Source organism: Zingiber officinale, chromosome 8B (genome assembly GCF_018446385.1).
Source record: "Zingiber officinale cultivar Zhangliang chromosome 8B, Zo_v1.1, whole genome shotgun sequence".
NCBI classification, from domain to species: Eukaryota; Viridiplantae; Streptophyta; class Magnoliopsida; order Zingiberales; family Zingiberaceae; genus Zingiber; species Zingiber officinale.
Genome location: NC_056001.1, coordinates 22,568,478 through 22,587,022, shown reverse-complemented (window position 1 = coordinate 22,587,022; position 18,545 = coordinate 22,568,478). Strand labels below are relative to the sequence as shown.

General features: G+C 35.8%; 1 protein-coding gene across 1 annotated transcript; it reads right to left on the bottom strand.

Moving 5' to 3' along the window:
• Positions 1-323: 323 nt before the first annotated feature.
• Positions 324-2,217, bottom strand: LOC122016840 (pentatricopeptide repeat-containing protein At2g03880, mitochondrial-like). The gene has a single exon (XM_042574264.1). The coding sequence runs from the start codon at positions 2,208-2,210 to the stop codon at positions 324-326; it is 1,887 nt and encodes a 628-aa protein (XP_042430198.1). The 5' UTR covers positions 2,211-2,217.
• Between the last annotated feature and the right edge of the window lie 16,328 nt (positions 2,218-18,545).

Genomic DNA, 18,545 nt, shown 5'->3' with positions numbered 1-18,545 from the left:
AGCGAGCGAGAGGGTGGACGAAAACAATTTCTACTTTTGCAGGGACTAAATCCATTTTTTTTAACGTAAAATTTTAATCTCCGACGGACACCAAAAATTAAGGCAGACATTTACATAGAGATTGAGGCCGATCGATCCGTTATTTTCATAAGATATCTAAAATGGTCAACAGGAAGATTCCGATTCGATCCATCGCTTCGTAATTTCTCAGCGCGCATGTGCCCTGCGTTAAACGTGTCAGGATTTATTTATCGCACCTCGACCAGTGGTCACAGCAGCTATTACAGAAGAGCTCTTTTGCTGCTCTATCGATGGAAATGCCATCACCAATAATCTCCACATGAACAAACTCCATCCTTGAAGTGGTGAAACCGAACATGATCCCTGATTATGATGGTCACCCTCTCCGACTTGGCAACGAGCTTTGCGAAAGTGTGGCAATCGCCGCAAATCCTCAAGTTCTTCATTATCCTGATCGGCTTAACTCCGCTCGAGTTCATCACTCCGAATGCAATTGCTAACTTCTCGCTGTGATACCGGAGCGAATCTTCCTTTTGCTCTTCTCCTACATCATGCAGCACAAAATCTGTATCCGGAATGTATCCCAATGTGGTTGTTCTTCTAAGCAGTTTGCTTAGCTCCTTTGCAATGCCGTCTGCTTGTGGGTGCGACATGTCTCCCGCAACAAACACATGGATTATCTTGCCTAATTCAATCCAGCTGCGGCCTGGTTCTTTCTTCACTCGACGGTCTCTCATGGACATTCGCACTTGCTCCGCTTCAGTCCATTGGTGAGAGTCCGCGTAGATGTTCGACAGAAGTATGTGCGAGCCTTCGTCCTCAGGTTCCAATCTCAGAACCTGGTTAGCTGCATATGCTGCTAAATTTGCATTCTTGTGCACTCTGCAAGCTCCGAGGAGTGTTCTCCAGATGACTATATCGGGTTCGAAATTCATATCCGCAATGAACTTCACAGCCTCATCCAGCTTCCCAGCTCTTCCTAGTAGATCGACCATGCAACCATAATGCTCCCTTCCCGGCTCTATACCCCAAAGCTGCCTCATTGATCTAAAATAGAGCCAACCATCTTCCAGAAGACCAGCATGGCTACAGGCAAAGAGAACGCCGAGAATGGTGATATGGTTGGGTTTGGGGCCAAAGACCTTCATGGACTCGAAAAGCGTCAAGGCATCGCTGCTTCTTCCATGTTGTGCCAAGCCTGAGATCATGGTGCTCCACGAGATCACATCCTTCTCTGGCATTCGACAGAACACCTCGTGTGCTTCCTCTAAATCCCCACACTTGCAGTACATATCTAGTAGCGCATTGCTAAGAATCAAATCACGGTTATACTTGAGTACATGGACGTGGACTTGCCTCCCCATCTCAAGCAGAACCATCCCTGTGCAAGCTCTCAAAACGCTAGTTAGCGTGCTTTGGTCCGCAAAGAACCCAGCTTTCTTCATCTGGGTGAAGAGGTTGATGGCCATGTATCCATCTCCACCCTGCGCGAAGCACCCAATGAGGGAATTCCAAACCACCAAATCGGGAGTGGCCGTCTCGTTAAAAATCCTGTATCCATAGTCCAAGTCACCAAATTTGGAGTAGACGTCGATCAGGGAGCTTCTCACGAAGGCGTCCGACTCCAAGCCATGCTTCAGGATACAACCATGAATCGACCGGAGAGACGCTGAAGTGGGACAAGCTCTGAGAACCGATGAGAAAGTATACATATTAGGCGCAATTCCTTCTCTTTGCATCGAATTCAGAAGCCTTAGAGCCTCTTCATCCAGCTTGAGATTGGTCAGCGCCGAGATCATAGTAGTCCAAGACACCACATTTCTCACAGGCATAGCGTCGAACACCTGCCGCGCCTCGTCCATGAGGCCGAACCGGACGTACATGCCCATCAGGGAATTGCAGAGGAACAACTCCGGAGCACGGCAGCCTGACGTCAGGTGAAGATGCACGAGCCGACCTTGCTCGACGGCGCGGTGCCGGACGCAGAGTTTGATGAGGTTGGAGTAGGAGATGGAGTCGGCGGAGAGGCCGAGGGCGTCGAGCGAGGCCATGGCGGCGATGGCGTCGGAGAACGCGCCGCGCTGGCATAATCCGGCGAAGGTTGTGAGCAAGGGGTGGGGTGGGGAGGGGCTCGAGGGCGGAACCGCGAGGTGCATAATTTGAGGCACCCGCCTGGCGAAGGCTCTCATCTATGTGACATTGGCACATTCCGACCTCCGTAGCCAACGTGGGTTATCCCCTAAACGATCTAATGGGCTTTTAAATGGGCCCAAAACTTTCGGTCCAAATTCGATTAGGTTATCCGACGACTCTATAAATATTGAACTTTCTCTAACGTCCGCCTCCAACTTCGTCTTCCTCTCTCGTATGGCGGCGACCTCTCCGTCAATCTGTTTTGCCTTGTTCGTCCAATCTGTTTCATATGTCCACGCAGTGGCGTCGGCGATTCGGTCTTCTCATCGGTTACTCCATCGACGATCGAGTCCTGTGATCAGGCGAAGCTAATCTCGCGGATCGCATGGCCGATCCGAGCGGGTGATATATCTTCTCTGATCTCGCTACTGTGGCTGATCCGATGTTTTTAGTCTCTGCGTCTGTTCGATCTGAGTTTTGTTTCCTCTTGTTGCTTCTTTCCATCCATCTAACATTTTCTTCCTGGTCGATCTGAGTTTTTGTTTATCTTTAAACGCTAGTTCGTTTTTGGCAAATTCATCCGTGCATTAGTCAGGTAACAGCGGGAGAAATCCAATTGCTGTTACAGTTACATGCTCGGGAAATCGACGCAGCTCTTCGTTACACGCTTAGTTTTAATCCTCTTGGACTCGCGTGTTCCATTGGGGCTCTACATCGAACTGATATAATTTTCTAACTTTGTTTACCATTTTCCATGAATTATTCTCGGAACTTATAGATTTTGTTATGCCATTAAAACCTGATTCTGTATATCAATTCTATAGTACCATCTAAAAGAAAATATGGATTTCAGATTCAGTTTTTCAATAAAATTTGAAAGCTATACTGCGTGAAATACGCTTGAATTCTACTCTGATTTCGTTTTGTTTCACATTTTTTTGTTAAAATATGATGAAATACGACTTGTTAATAAATTTTTTTGTATACTCTGATTTCATTATAGTTTAAAAAATATTATTCTGTATCAAAGTAGCGCCAAAAATGATATGAAATAGAAGAAATGATATTATTCAAACTTTTAGATATGGAAATATAAGTCAATGCAATAGAACAAAAATAAAAATATTATTTGGATGATTGAATTTTTGTCATCATTTGGTCTAAGGAAACTAAGATCATCTCCAACTCATAACATATCAGAACCATCAGAACCATAGAATGAGAGTGTCAAACCTGACCTAGTGTTTTCAAACAGAATCATTCTTTCCATACGTGCATTCCAAGAACATAATATAAAATAGATTTTATTTACATACTTTCTAATAAAAATACTTCAATAAATCCAAAAGATTTCAACTTCTTCCTTGAAATAAAATCACCAACAATGAATGCTCATCAAAAGCCTTCAAACCCACAAAATGAAATCCTAAACAGGTAGAATGTATCAAAATCTCCAAACTTTCAAAATATCATAACTTTCAGAACCATTATCACATTACCAATACATAACTATCATACTACCAATACCTAACATAGGAAATCCATTAACTCTCCCAAAAAATTAGCTTACACATTAAAGCTTCATTAACAAATTTAGCTATCAGATCAAAATCCAACATTATCATCAATTAATATCAATTTATGATCAAAATAAAACACAACCACAAGGTATGTTTTTGAACTCTCAATTGCCAAGAAAACCTTTAGAAATCCATCAAATAAAATTTTGTTCAATGAATCAGTCATATATACAACCCTTCAAAAAATATGCATGGCTCCATCTTTTTTGAAATCATAACATGAGACTCCAATTGGAATAGTATTTCATAATCAAAATATATCAAATATTAATCCATATCAGAACAAAACCAACCAAATACATAAACCCCTACACTATTAGAACATTACATTTTCTGATAAGAGGGAAGTGCTAGACATGAAAAACCAACCTTTACAAATTTCTAATAACCAATATAAAAAACCACTATAAACATAGCACATCATACCAACATTCATGCACAAGATATCATAAACCATCAACATCACAGCTTCAATCCAATCTCTTTTAGGCACATTTTATAAATAAGCTTCTTATCCCTGTAAGATACCCATTGCAACATTCATACTCCAGTCGGCCAACCACCAAAAGAAGAGCTACCCAATTTGATATGAATAAAATCTCTTTGTATCAAAGCATATCAAGAATACTTCAATAAAAACAAGATGCTCCTTGAAATAAAATTTCCATCACAGAAAGTGCTCCACCATTTTCCTTCGAAAGCCACATTAAACAAAAAAGTATTAATTCATCAAACTATCAATTGGAGTTGTTATGACTTATGTACACTTTAAGAGCATAGATATAATGCCATGTGTACTCATAAATAACAAAATGTTTATCTACAAGTGTGAATGAGAGTGAATGCAAAGGATATAATTAAATTATCGGTTGTAATACATCTGCAAAAAAATACAAAGGTAACTCATTTAAAGGCAAAATCATCAAAATAACATCATATTACATTCCAATTCCTTCCCGATACATCCCAAGGAAAATCCTGAATTGGATTCAAAATATTTTTTTCAATGCATAAAATTGTTAATCCATTTAGTCATTGTGGTCTGTAAATAAGATCTTATTAATTTTAATTTTAAAAAATTTCTTTTGGTAGATGCCATTATCATGGGTATTGTTAATAATATCATATAAGTAATCATCACATTTGGAAACATATCCATTATTTTTAAAAAAAATCTAATATTTGAATGAAAGACTTGTAGTTAAGAAAATATATATTTTGTATCAATATCATAAGTGTATCATTTTTTAAAGTATTTTAAAGATTAACACAAGAATTTATTAATTCATCATTATCTAATGAAATTAATTTTGCAACATCATACAAGAACTCAAATATATATTCAAATCTACTCTTCAATTGCTCAAGAATAATATTTGCTACTAAGATAAAATAATCTATTCGAAAAGATTTTTCTGACGATTGATTTTCTTTTTCAATGTTAGCAATTTCATCAAAATGTTTCATTTTACAAATTTTATGGTTTATAGGAAATAGAGATTCAATTTTCATATCTGATGTTATTTTTTTTTACAAAAACCATAACAAAAGAAAAATCATTTTCTTTATACTTTAAAAAAAAAAAAATAAGATCAGACAATTGTTTTACAATAACATTAAGACACATATCCTCTAATTGTATTTTTTTTGCTAAGTTAATTTTATTCAAAATATCATGCCGAATAACAAAGTTTAATATAAATTCAAAAAGTTCACTAGATGTTAAAGTTTTAGTATCTTTACTTTATCATCTTCACTTATTTCTACTAATTTGAACAAAACTTTTCTGATTTGGGAAGCTTAATATAGTATTGCTTTGACTGTTTCAATATGATTTTCCCATCTTGTAATTGACAATGATTTTAAAGTTAATAAATCAATATATTCATGTAAAATATTTCATCTTTTTGTTGAATTAGATAACATGGTGTATATATATTGACATGCTACAAAAAATGATTTTGTTTTAGCACAAGAATTTGCCATGTCACAAACAACTAAATTAGTAGAATGAGAATCACATGACATGTAAAATGCTCTAGGATTAATGTCAAACAATCTTATTTGCACACCTTGATTTTTGCCTTTCATGTTAGATCTATTATTATAGGCTTGCCCTCTCACATTATCAATATCAAGTTCTAAAAATTTAAAAACAACTTGCAATTGATTGAAAAAATATAAACCAGTTGTATTTTCTACATTTATAAATTCTAAAAAGTACTCTTCTATTTTAATTGGAGTTTCTGAAATATCTACACATCTTAATATGAGAGTCATTTGTTTTTTGTGACTTGCATCTAAATCCAATCCCGGGCCGGGTTTGGCCTGGGTCGGACCCGGCCCGGGTTCGTAATCGGGTCAACGGGCCGGTTGCCCGTTGACCCGGTTCGCCGGGTTGAACCAGAACCCGCCCGGCAAGTTGTCGGGCCGGTTCCGGTTCATTGGCTGTAAAACTAGCGAATCGCCGGTTAACCGGCGGTTCAGCCGCAATTTTTTTTTTTAAACGGCTTGAACCGTCGGTGGCGGTTAACCAACGGGTCATAGCTGTTGGAACCGCCGGTTGACCGGCGGTTCGTAGTCGTTGGGAGGGTTTTTTGGGTATTTTTTTCAACGGTTAGGATCATTTGACCGTTTTTTGATTAATGACTATGATTTAGTATCCGTTATTATCAAAACTCTATAAATAGAGAGTTCATTTTATCATTTTTCACACACATTTTCTCTACTCTTAATCTCATTTTTGTATTCTCTAATCTCTACACGCTTTCGTTTCTAATTTTCAATTACAATGGAAGGATGCCGCGGAGGTGCATCATCTCGAGCTCGGAAGGGAAAGCAAATAATGAATCCGCGGGAGGAGGACCCCAACATTCAATCCACCGATGATGAGATCGAGTATCTTCCAAATCCGACACCCGAAACACAAGGAAGTACCGATGCAATTACTTCTAAGGTTCGGGAACTTCCTCCTCTAAAGTCTTCTATTTTCACTAAACATTTTGAGAAGGTCACTCTTCCGTCGGGAGAAATGCGTGTAAAATGTAAGTATTACAATGCTTCCTACAAATTTCAAGCAAGCGACGGCTATGGGTTGTTGAAACGACATGTAGAAACGAAACACCGACGGAATATGGACTCGATCGTTCTCAAACACAATTATTAAGATTTTCTTCAACTAGCGGTAGTACCGATTTCAGTTTATTTTTATATTCGAATAATAAATTAAGATAATCATTAGCTAAATTTGTTTCTGTAGAACATCTTTTTTTTAATTTTGGATCTAAATTCATATTTGAAGATTTTTGTAAAGTATCTCTTAATATATGTGCTAAACGTGTTCCTAGAATTACACGTACTCGTACAATTAAAAAGTTAATAAATAAGGAAAAAATAATTTAATTGATGAATTTAGTAAATTATATAATAAAGTTTCTTTATGTTCCGATATTTGGAGTGATCATTGGCAAACACATTCGTATATGGGTGTGACTTGTCATTGGATCGATAACTCTTGAAATCTCCAAAAAAGATTATTAACTTATAGAGTTTTTGATGATCATATAATGCTCATAATATCGCACAATTATTATGTTAATTTTAGAAGAATATGGTTTAACTTATAAAATATTTTCAATATCATTAGATAATGCTAGTTCCAATACCGTTTGTATAGATGATTTAAAATTTGTTTGTCAACCTATTATTGAAGGTTTATTTTTTCATATTCGTTATGTATGACATGTTTTAAATTTATATGCTCAAGATGGTTTAAAAATTTTAGAAAGTTATATTAAAATAATTAGAATTGTAATTTCTTATTTATGGTCTCATCCATCTATAATGAAACAATGGGGTAGGTTTTATAAAATTAATGGAATGAGACCTAAAAAATTTCCACGTGATGTACCAACACATTGGAATTCAACATACCAATTATTACAAGATTCATTTCAATATAAAGAATTATTATGTTCATTTTTTGCACAAAACACTAATACTAATATATATTTATTTTCACAACAATGAAATATTTGTAGTAATATTTGTAAAATTTTAAAAGTATTTAATGATGTAATCGAACAACTTTCCGGTGTTTATTATCTCACTACTAAATTAGTTTTAGAAAATTTTTCTAATATAGTATTAGTTTTAAATGAACATATTAATAATAAATCTTTATCTCCTTGTATCTTAGCTATGAAAACTAAATGGGAAAAATATTTTTATTTAATTTTTAAAATTTATTTAATTGCATTTGCATTAGATCCTAGATTTAAATTAGAAATTTTACAAGAAATGTTAACTTTATATTATTACGTTTTAATTCCATTTAAAGATTTTTCTTTTCCTGATCTAGTTAATATTATATGTAATGTTAGAATTTATTTATATGATATTTATAATCAATATTATGTAAAATATGGAATACAAATTAATATTTCTGAAACACAATAAATTACTAGTAGTAATTTAAAACTTATAAAAGCACAACTCTTATTAAAAGAACGGGCAAAACGTCCATGATGATCCTCAAGTTCCATATAGGAACTTAGGAATTATTTTACAATTTCTTTTGATTTTAATGAAGCAGATAGCTTAATGATCCTCAACTTCGATATCTTAAAGTCGTGGTCACAGAAGGCTCAAAGTTTTCCTGTTCTCTCCGTGATCGCAAAAGAAATTTTAGCTTGTCCAGTGTCAACTGTTGCTGTGGAGCAGACGTTCAATCCCGACGATAACATATTAGATGAACGATGATCAACTTTGTCTCCCGACTCATTGGAAGCCCAAGCATTACTGGACGATTGGACCAGAGCGGAGAAAAGAATTCAAGGAATACAACTTTTAGATGACGAAGTTGAAGATTTTGATACAAAATGAACAAATACGACAAGAACAGGAAATGGAAGTGAATGAAAATGTAAAAGGATAAAAATGTAAAAAACTACATGGGCTTTGATTCCTCTAAAGGGATACGTAGGCAATCTATATAATTGCAAGCTCTTTTTTCAATAAATTTTAATTTTTAATTTTTTAATGTTTAATTTTTAATTTTTATTTTTTTTAACATATTAATCTTGAACCGTGACGAATCGTGAACCGAACCGTGAATCGGCGGTTCTGAACTGTGAACCATAATCGTCTTGGGCAGTTAAGGTTAAGGATCGACCTGCCTGGAATCGTCGAACTGTCGAACCGGCGGTTCCGAACCGTCGGTTCCGAACCGTCGATTCCGAACCGTCGATTCCGAACCGTCGGTTCCGAACCGTAGTCAGGTCTACTTGCATTCGATGTACAATTAAGAATTACTTAAAAATATTTTGTCTCTTTTACTTTTTTAATTATTACATTCTTCACTTTAGAAGTTAGAAGAGATATTAACTCATTTTGAATTTTATGACTAATATAATGATAATGAATTTTTTTATCTTGAATGAGTCAATAATGCTTTTGTATTATTGGATCACAATCTGCAATCATTTCAAGTAGACATAAAAAATTATCATTACCATCTTCATAAATTTTGTCATATGTACAACAAAATGCCAAATTATGTAAAGCAAGTCATTTGCCAACATCAACTATTCTTAGCATAACATGTTTTCAATATTTTGTGTCTTTTTTTAACTTGTTCTTGTATTTTCTTATCAATTGTCAATGTTTTCTTTAATCTCATTTGTAGTTCAACAAAGGCTCTCAGATTAGTGAGGTGTTCAACACTATTTTCATGTTGTTTAAGTTTGTCACATAAATATTTTCAGTCATTAACTCCTTTTGCTAAATTACTTTTGGTGTGTATTACTTTAAACAACTTACAACAAATACAAAATACTTTGTTCAACTCCATTCGAATATACAAATCATTTTTATCACGAGTTTACCATTTGATAACATTTGAACATAGTAAGTATGAGAAAAATGTCAAGATTTTTTATCTAAAGGAATCTTAAGAATATCTTCTTTTTTAGGACTTCTTTCTACAAGAAAATCTTTCATTTTTGTATCAAGGTTATTCCAAACTCTCGGATCAAATATGTTTATATTATATCTAAGCGTCGAACATTGATATTCATTTGTACGCTCGTCATCACAACAATTGTTAATATCTTTAGTTTTATCAATTTCAGTATCATTCAAATCATTAAGATCTGTATTCTCTTCGTTCTCATTTTCTATAAATTTCTCATATCATCACATTCGTTTCTCATAAATTCTTCATATTCATTATTATTATTTTTAACAAATTCTTCATTTGCATTTGATTTATTACTTAGAATCTGAACTAACCTTTCTGATGTGTTATGTAATTTTTTTAAAAGATATTTATTCAATGAATCTTTTAAGCTTTGGGCTATCTCCTCTTTTTTTTTTTGTCTTTTTTTATATCCAGAGAGTTGTTTCATGATGATAGATAATTATGAACAATAAGCAATAAACATAGAATAATAAAACCTGATGCGGAGAATTTTTCTTTGATTCGAAATCTACTTATATAAGACCTAATACAGATATCCTGCAAGTTTATCAAAAAAAATATAACAATTTAATTGTTTAAAAGTTGAGATCTTATTCATGCAATTAATGACACGAGCACATTAATCTAACTAGCTAAATGATATGAAAACTTAGTTAATCTACTTATCATTTACTAGTTAAAATAATCCATCCGAAGAGAATAAATAATTAGAAGGTTTTTTAGAGTAAACCAATAAGAAAATTCTTGCATCTCACACACACTCACAAAAAAATCATTTGTTAATATCTACTTGTTTTTCTTAATCAGGAGCCTACTAAGTGTAACTAACTACAATATTTTAATTTGTAACATGGAATAAGAAGAAAAAAGTCATCTTCATAATAAGAACCTTTCTGTTCGACTTGAAAAAAGTAAAAAACTTGAGAAAATATAAGTATTAGAGACGAAGAAGAAGTAGAAATCATCTACATAATTAATGAGAACAATTTCGATGCAAATTGAAAAGTAAAAGTTGAAATTTTGATAAAATTCAGTTATATAAACCCTAATCGATTGCTTAATCAAACAACAAACCCCTAATTAACTAGGCGAAGAATCGAGATCTGGTCGCGGATCGCAGTTGCCCAAATTGATAAAAATGATTACTGATCGGAGGACTGGAGGAGCAACCATTGAGGTTATCGACGCTGGCGATATCCTCTCGATGGTAAGGTTAAAGGCACTAGAGATGTCGGAGTTGGTGAGGACTGCAGTCAAGGAGAATCGCCCTGAAGGTGAGAGTCGAGAGAGCTAGGGCTTCATCGCTTTGGAGATGACTTCGGCGACGAGCGACGAGAAATACGAGGGTGAGAAGAATAAAATTTTTATTAATATATATATATATATATATATATATATATATATATATATAATTTTAACATCAAATAATATTTCAATTCCAATCCATCCACATTGTTGGAAATGGGGATAGTGGGGAACGTGGCCCATGTTCCCCACTACACATAATGGAAATGTCCATTATGCCCCTAGGGTATTTCCCTATATAAAGGGGGTCCGTCCAAGGCTCAGGGGGGGTGAAATCGCAAGCGTGCGACGAGAGTAAGAGGAGAACATCCAAAGCGGCGGGATTTGGTTTGTGAAATTGCGGAGGGCTTTCCGATCTTGTGATCGCTCTTCCGATAGCGAGTTTCGCCATTGCCGATTGCGGATCTGCGGGAGATCGCTGTAAGTTTTTACCGCATTTATTAATTAATTCGTCTATCATGCATTTAGATTATAAAATCTACATTGGTATCAGAGCGCGTAGTTGTTTCTAAATGCATAAGACGAATTATAAAATCATTGTTCGGATGTTTTCTCGCTTTGCCATTTCGCTTCACTGTTTTTGCACGACTAATGTGTCGTAGCATACAACGTCGCTTACCGGCGACAAGGTCGCTGGTAACAATCATAGCGATTTCCATCGGAGCAGGGCTCGGGCCGCAAGAATATGCCGGTAAAGGCATTCTGAGGTCTATGATGGCGTCTTGGTTAGCTGGCAGAGTGCTCGAGGCGGCCTCGGCCTCTTGCAGTTTCTGCAGTGTTCGTCGCTGTGAGGCTGGGTGCAGCGACCGAGTCCATCGCAGTTGCAACTGAGTCCGTCGTGGTTGCGTGGTGTGCGGCATGCGGCGTGTGGTGTGCGGCTTGCGGCATGTGAAGTGTGCGGCGTGCACAATGTGCACGATGTGCACAACATGGGACGTGGGTGTTGCAGAGAAAACAAAGGCACAAAGTTCGTTTTTTTTTTTAAGGATAAGTTCTATTAAAAAAAAAAATGAAAACGAAATTTTTTGATTTCGATCCGAACAAGGAACATGCATAGATTTTAAAGATTATTTTTTTTAAGCTTACGTGTTTAAAAAAAAGGATTATTTATATTAATATATATAAATAATGCATGTTAAAATTAATTAGAATTATGATTGTTGGTCTAATTTTAATTAATTAGGTGGGTTTAAATTGGTTAGTTTATTTAAACCCGTTTCAAGTATAAATCATTAGTTGATTTAATCGAACCAATTTGATCTAAACCCGAAATCAATTTGGGTTGATTAATTGGACTTGAACCAAATATGATCAAATGACCAGATTTGTTCTATTGGATCAGATTTTATCAAAACAATTAGATTTGTTCTAATTGGTCGGACTTAAATCAATGGGCATTGGTTTGATCAAACGGATCTGAGTTTGATCAATAAGTATGAAATTGGTAGAAATGGACTTAGAGAAAAAGTAACAGAACATAGGCACAAAATCCTTGTCCAATTAGATTAGTTCTAATTAAGGACATTGGACCAAGCTTAGGATCTGGATCCCTAATCCGATGGGTCTGGCCAATTAGATTAGTTCTAATTGTTGACTTAAACTCCTGAAAATCGAGAAGATTTGTTTTTCTTGATTTATTATGTTGGTACTATGCCTGTATAAATTGAAATAAGCCGGTTTTGTACTGGTTAGTCGGTTTTGTACTGACTTATTTATTTTCAATTTTTCAGATGGCTAGTCGTGATTTACGACAACATGAGCTTTGGGAGGAGATTAAGGAGCTTGATTTCGACCCTGTTCTAGGACTCGAATGGCTTATTGGTCGGCTCGATCGGTTATTCTGGAAACTCGAGCGAGAAGAATTTCCAGTAGAAGACACACACAGAAGATTTGCTCTAGTCTATTCACTGCCAGAAAACCTTAGGCAGGTAGCATTCCAACTTTGGGATGATTATGATGGACACATCTCGTACTCAGAGATGTGCAGACAGTTGCTTCATCTCTATTGGGGTCCTGAAGACCCAGAGGAGGATCCAGATGAATCTGAAGAGGATTCAGAAGATCCTGAAGATCCTCTAGAGGAGGATCCAGAAGAATCTGAAGAGCATTCAGAAGAGCCTGAAGATCCAGAGGAGGATCCAGGAGAATGTGAAGATCATTAGAAGAGCCTGAAGATTACCCCAAATGAGTCCAGGCTGAGAGGAATTATATTAGCCACTGCACTAGTGTCTGTCCTAGTGGGAGTGGTAGTTGCCTATCTAGTTTATTAAAGTTCTGTTATTTTTATTGTCGTTTTGTATGAACAATAGTTAGTCCATTTCATTCATGTCAGTTGGTTATATGTTAACAATTTGCAGCATAATTTTATATTAATGATATGTTCATTTATTTATGCTGTTTGCTTGACATGATGCATGATTAGTTCATGATATATTAAATGATTAGTTCATTTAATTAAAAAAAATATGATATATTAAATGATTAGTTCATTTAATTAATGAATTCATAATATTATAAATGATTAGTTCATTTGTTGGGATGTATGTAATAGAATTGATTAATATTAATTTGATTGGTCATACGAATGATGAGTGAAAACATAGTTGTCACTTGATTTTGTAAACCAACTCAAAGTAATATTAAGTCAATCATAAATTGCATACATATGATATACACTGAATACTAAATAATTTGTTTATTTATGATAGATTATGGCAACCAAAAACATAATAGCTGAACTCAACAAAGGTGAAAAACTTAATGGGGATAACTACAAGATCTGGCACCTCAAGATACAATATGTACTTGAGGAACAAGAAGTTCTAGAGGCTGTAAATCAGGTTATGGAAGTACCTGTAGATGGTCCCACTGCACAACACAGACGAGATCTTGATGCCTATAAGGCATGGAAGAAAAAGGACTCCACTGCAAAGGGTATATTGATTAGTTCAATGATAGACGACCTAGCTTTTGAATATGAGTCATATCTTACGGCTCATGAAGTCTGGGTTGCCCTTAAAGAAAAATACAGTGGAGTAAGTCTGAGCAAGCTTCGACAGCTGACAATTAAATTTGATAGCTACAAAAAGCGTCCGAATGTATAAATGGTTCAACACCTCAGGGAGATGTCGAACATGATTCGGGAGCTTAAAACTGCTGGTCATGAGTTAACTGATGAACAATAGGTTCAAGCAGTTATTCGTTCACTTCTAGATTCTTGGGAAACCATGAAGCAGACCTTAACTCATAGTGAGAGTATCAAGACTTTCACTGATGTCTCACGCCATGTAGAATTGGAGGCGGAGAGAGTTGAATCCGCAAGGATTTCTGGACAAGCCTATGTGGCTGTAGGTTCTGCAGGATCATATGGATCCAAGAAGAAATGGTTCAAGAAAGGGAAGGGAAAGAAGAGGGAAGCTGCTGTTGTGGGACAAGGCCCAATCAAGAAGATAGTCAAGAAGACTGGAAAGAAACCTAAAAACAAGTTGACTTGTTTTAACTGTGGCAAAAATGCCCACTTTGCACTGAGCAGAAAAAGGTAAATCCAAGTGTGTCTTCTTTTCAAGAGCATTTTGTTGCTAGTTCAGTGTTGTTAGCTGATTCTTATCCTTTGTGGATTATAGATTCGGGATCAACCAACCATGTAGCTCGGGAACGAGTTACATTTGTTGAGTACCGTCGGGTACCAGCTGGCAACAAGTGGATCTATGTGGGAAATAATGCAAGAGTTGAAGTCAAAGGAGTCGGCACTTGCAAACTCAACCTACGTGGTGGTAGAGTTTTATTTCTACATGATGTCCCTGTATGCTCCTGAAATTCGACGGAATCTTGTTTCCGTTACGTGTCTTCTTGATTTAGGGTATTGTATTAATTTTTACAATCGGTCTGTTGAACTTAAGATTGACTCAGTGTCAATCGGATATGATTTTTTAACAAATGGTTTTATGGTTCTTAATGTAGAACCAGATGTCAATTATGCTATTGATGGTTGTTTTTCAAACATTGCTTTAACTAGTGATGCAGATATAACTGATGAGGTTTGGCATGCTAGATTAGGACACATAGGACAAGAACGAATGAATCGGTTAGCTAGAGAGGGTCTATTGGGCACTCGAACTAAAATTCAATTGTCTATATGTGAGCATTGTTTTGCTGGAAAAGCAACTAGGAAACCATTTGGTAAGGCTATTAGATCTGAATCAACATTGCAGTTAATTCATTCGGACATTTGTGGTTCAATGAATGTGAAGGCTAGACATGGAGCTTCCTATTTCATTACATTTTTTGATGATTTCTCTAGGTTCGGTCATGTGTATTTGATTTCTCACAAATCCGAAGCATTAGATTGCTTCATTCGTTATATGAACGAAGTTGAGAATCAAACGGAACGTAAAGTTAAGACTTTACGCACTGACCGTGGTGGGGAGTATTTGTCTGATATGTTCAAGACAATATGTAATGATAGATGGATTATTAGACAGATGGCATCCCTGGAACTCCACAGCAAAATGGGGTAGCTGAAAGAAGAAATATGACTCTTCTTGAAATGGTTAGGTCTATGATGGCGCAAGCTAATTTGCCAATCTCCTATTGGGGAGATGCATTATTAACTGCAGCCTATATACTTAACAAAGTGCCTTCAAAGTCAGTTCCATCTACCCCATATGAACGTTGGACAGGCAGAAAACTAGATTTGAGTAATCTGAGACCCTGGGGGTCAGCTGCTTATGTTCATGATAGTTCTCACAAGTATGGAAAACTAGGGCCTAGAGGTAAGAAATGTATCTTTATAAGATATCATGAGACCTCCAAAGGTTATGTTTTCATAGGTGAGCAACTAGATGGAACCATCTCCGAAATAGACTGGAGAGATGCGACTTTTCTCGAAACAGAGTTCCCAATCAGAGGTGATGTTGATAAAAATGTTCCTCTATTTGAGGAGGATGAAATATTATCAACAAGAGAGGTGTCAAAAGGGATACCTGAGTCTAGTCAACCGAGTGGGAGTGATATGCCGAGTCATGAGTTGACTTCTCAACAGCCCAACTTACGGAGAAGTGTTCGTAAGATCAAACCTAAGAAGAGGTTTGATATTGAGAATGAGGCATTGGTTACACTTCCAATTGACGACGACGAGCCTCAATCCATTGAGGATGCATTGGGATGTAGAGTTAGAGAAAAATGGAAAGCTGCAATGGTTGAAGAGATGGAGCCCATGGTTCAAAATCATGTTTGGGACTTAGTTGATCTTCCTCCGGGCCGAAGGGCTATTGGGAATAAATGGATTCTCAAAATAAAGAGAAAAGCAGATGGATCGATTAACAGATACAAAGCTCGTTTAGTTGCAAAAGGATATACCCAAATGGAGGGTATTGACTTTGAAGAGACATTTTCTCCCGTAGTGAAATTTATATCAATAAGAGTTATTTTGGCCTTTGTGGCACATTATGACTTAGAATTACATCAAATGGATGTAAAAACCGCTTTCCTTAACGGTGATCTTGACGAAGAAATCTATATGGTTCAACCAGAAGGTTTCATTGCTGAAGGCCAAGAGCAAAAAGTATGTAGACTTAGAAAGTCTATATATGGGCTAAAGCAAGCGTCAAGACAATGGAACATAAGATTTAACGAAGTCGTTTTATCTTATGATTTTAAGATGATCAATAAGGATCATTGTGTTTTCCTAAAAAGGGAAAAAGGAAAGTATGTCATTTTATCATTATATGTTGATGATATGCTGATAGCTGGAAATGACATAGGATATGTGAATGAAGTCAAGAAGTGGCTGTCATCACAATTTGATACAACAGATATGGGAGAAGCTGAATATATCTTAGGGGTGAAGATCATAAGAGATCGTCCTAAAAGACTTTTGGGTTTGTCACAAGAGTCTTATATAAATAAGATGTTACATCATTTCAGTATGTCTAATTGCAACATAGAACATACACCTATTGTGAAAGGTACTGTGTTGAGCAAGAGTATGTGTCCTAAAACTCCAGAGGAATTAGCTGAGATGAATAAAAAAATCATATGCCGGTGCTATTGGTAGTTTGATGTACACTATGTTGTGTACACGTCCCGATATCAGCTATGTTGTGGGCTTGGTCAGTCGCTTCCAGTCAAACCCAGGACTGAGACACTGGAAGGCAGTAAAAAGGATATTCAGATATCTTAAGAGGATAACAAATTATTGTCTCTATTTTCAAGGATCTGATATGAGTCTGAAAGGTTTCACAGATGCAAATAGGGCTGGGAGTTTTGACGATAAAAAATCCACATCTAGTTATGACTTCTTATTGAATGATGGAGCCTCTCATGGAATAGTAAGAAACAAGCTTGTGCAAGAAGTCATCTGGTTAAAAAGATTCTTAAAAAAACTAAAGATTGCTCGGGATAGTAGGAGTCTTGTTATAGTTTACTGTGACAATCAATCTGCTATAACTTTTTATAAGGATCCTAAATATTAAAGCAAAGACAAAGTACATATTTATTAAGTATAATTTTGTAAGAGATATAATTGATAAGAAAAAGATAGTTCTTGAGTATATCCCTACATGTGTTATGCTTGTCGATCATTTTACTAAGCCAATGACTAAAGAGTCATTTAAAGAACATGTAAAGTCTTTGGGACTTCGTAGAATGTAACAATATTGAAATAACAATCAAACTTTGTGTTATGATTGTGTAATTTGTCATAATTTATTCAGTGTATATGTTGTATTTGTTACATTCATATAAGATCTCGGTGAGCATGTTGGCAGGTGAAGATTGGTCCACTCACATGAACAATCATCTCTGTTTGTTAAGTACAAATAGGGGTAAGACCGTTACTTATGAAACAGCTTACGTAGCTGAAATTATGAAATTAGAGACAGATTCATAAGTTGATGTCGCCTTGATAATTGTGTCAAGATGAGATCATTTATGTGTAAATAATGATCGAAGTAAATGAACCCACCATTTACTAAACCTGTTGAAAGCCAGATTAGAATTCATATGTTGAATTCAGGATTAGACGTTAGGTATGTCTAGATCGAAATCTGTACGATGTTAAATTTGAAGACAACATACACTCTTTTTAGTAAAGAGAATAACATCGTAGCATGTGATTCATACCACATGTGCTATTGCGACAATAAAGGTAGTAGGAGAATAAATCCCTGTTTCTCTACTATGTGAGACCTTTGAGATTATATGTTAATCTTAATTTTTTGCCTTAGTGACTATTTAGCTGTCTACTTGAAGTTTTAATCAGTGTCTGCTACTTTAGCGTGTATCCTATGGCTATGGATGATTCGGTCTATGGAGCATAACTAGGAAAGCGACTGATTAAAATGAATTGATTCTAGCTAAAAAGGAAGATTAAATATATTTACATCTTTTGTTGTTATTCACTGGTCGACCCATTTCTGTTATGTACGGAAATGAATGTGAATATAGGATATGGAACATGCTCATGACATAGTGGTCATTATAAGGGATTAGAGATGTTCATATCGATGTAAATGAAAATTATTTAA

Coding starts and splice junctions, on each gene's coding strand:
- LOC122016840 (XM_042574264.1), bottom strand. CDS start 2,210: ATGAGAGCCTTCGCCAGGCGGGTGCCTCAAATTATGCACCTCGCGGTT.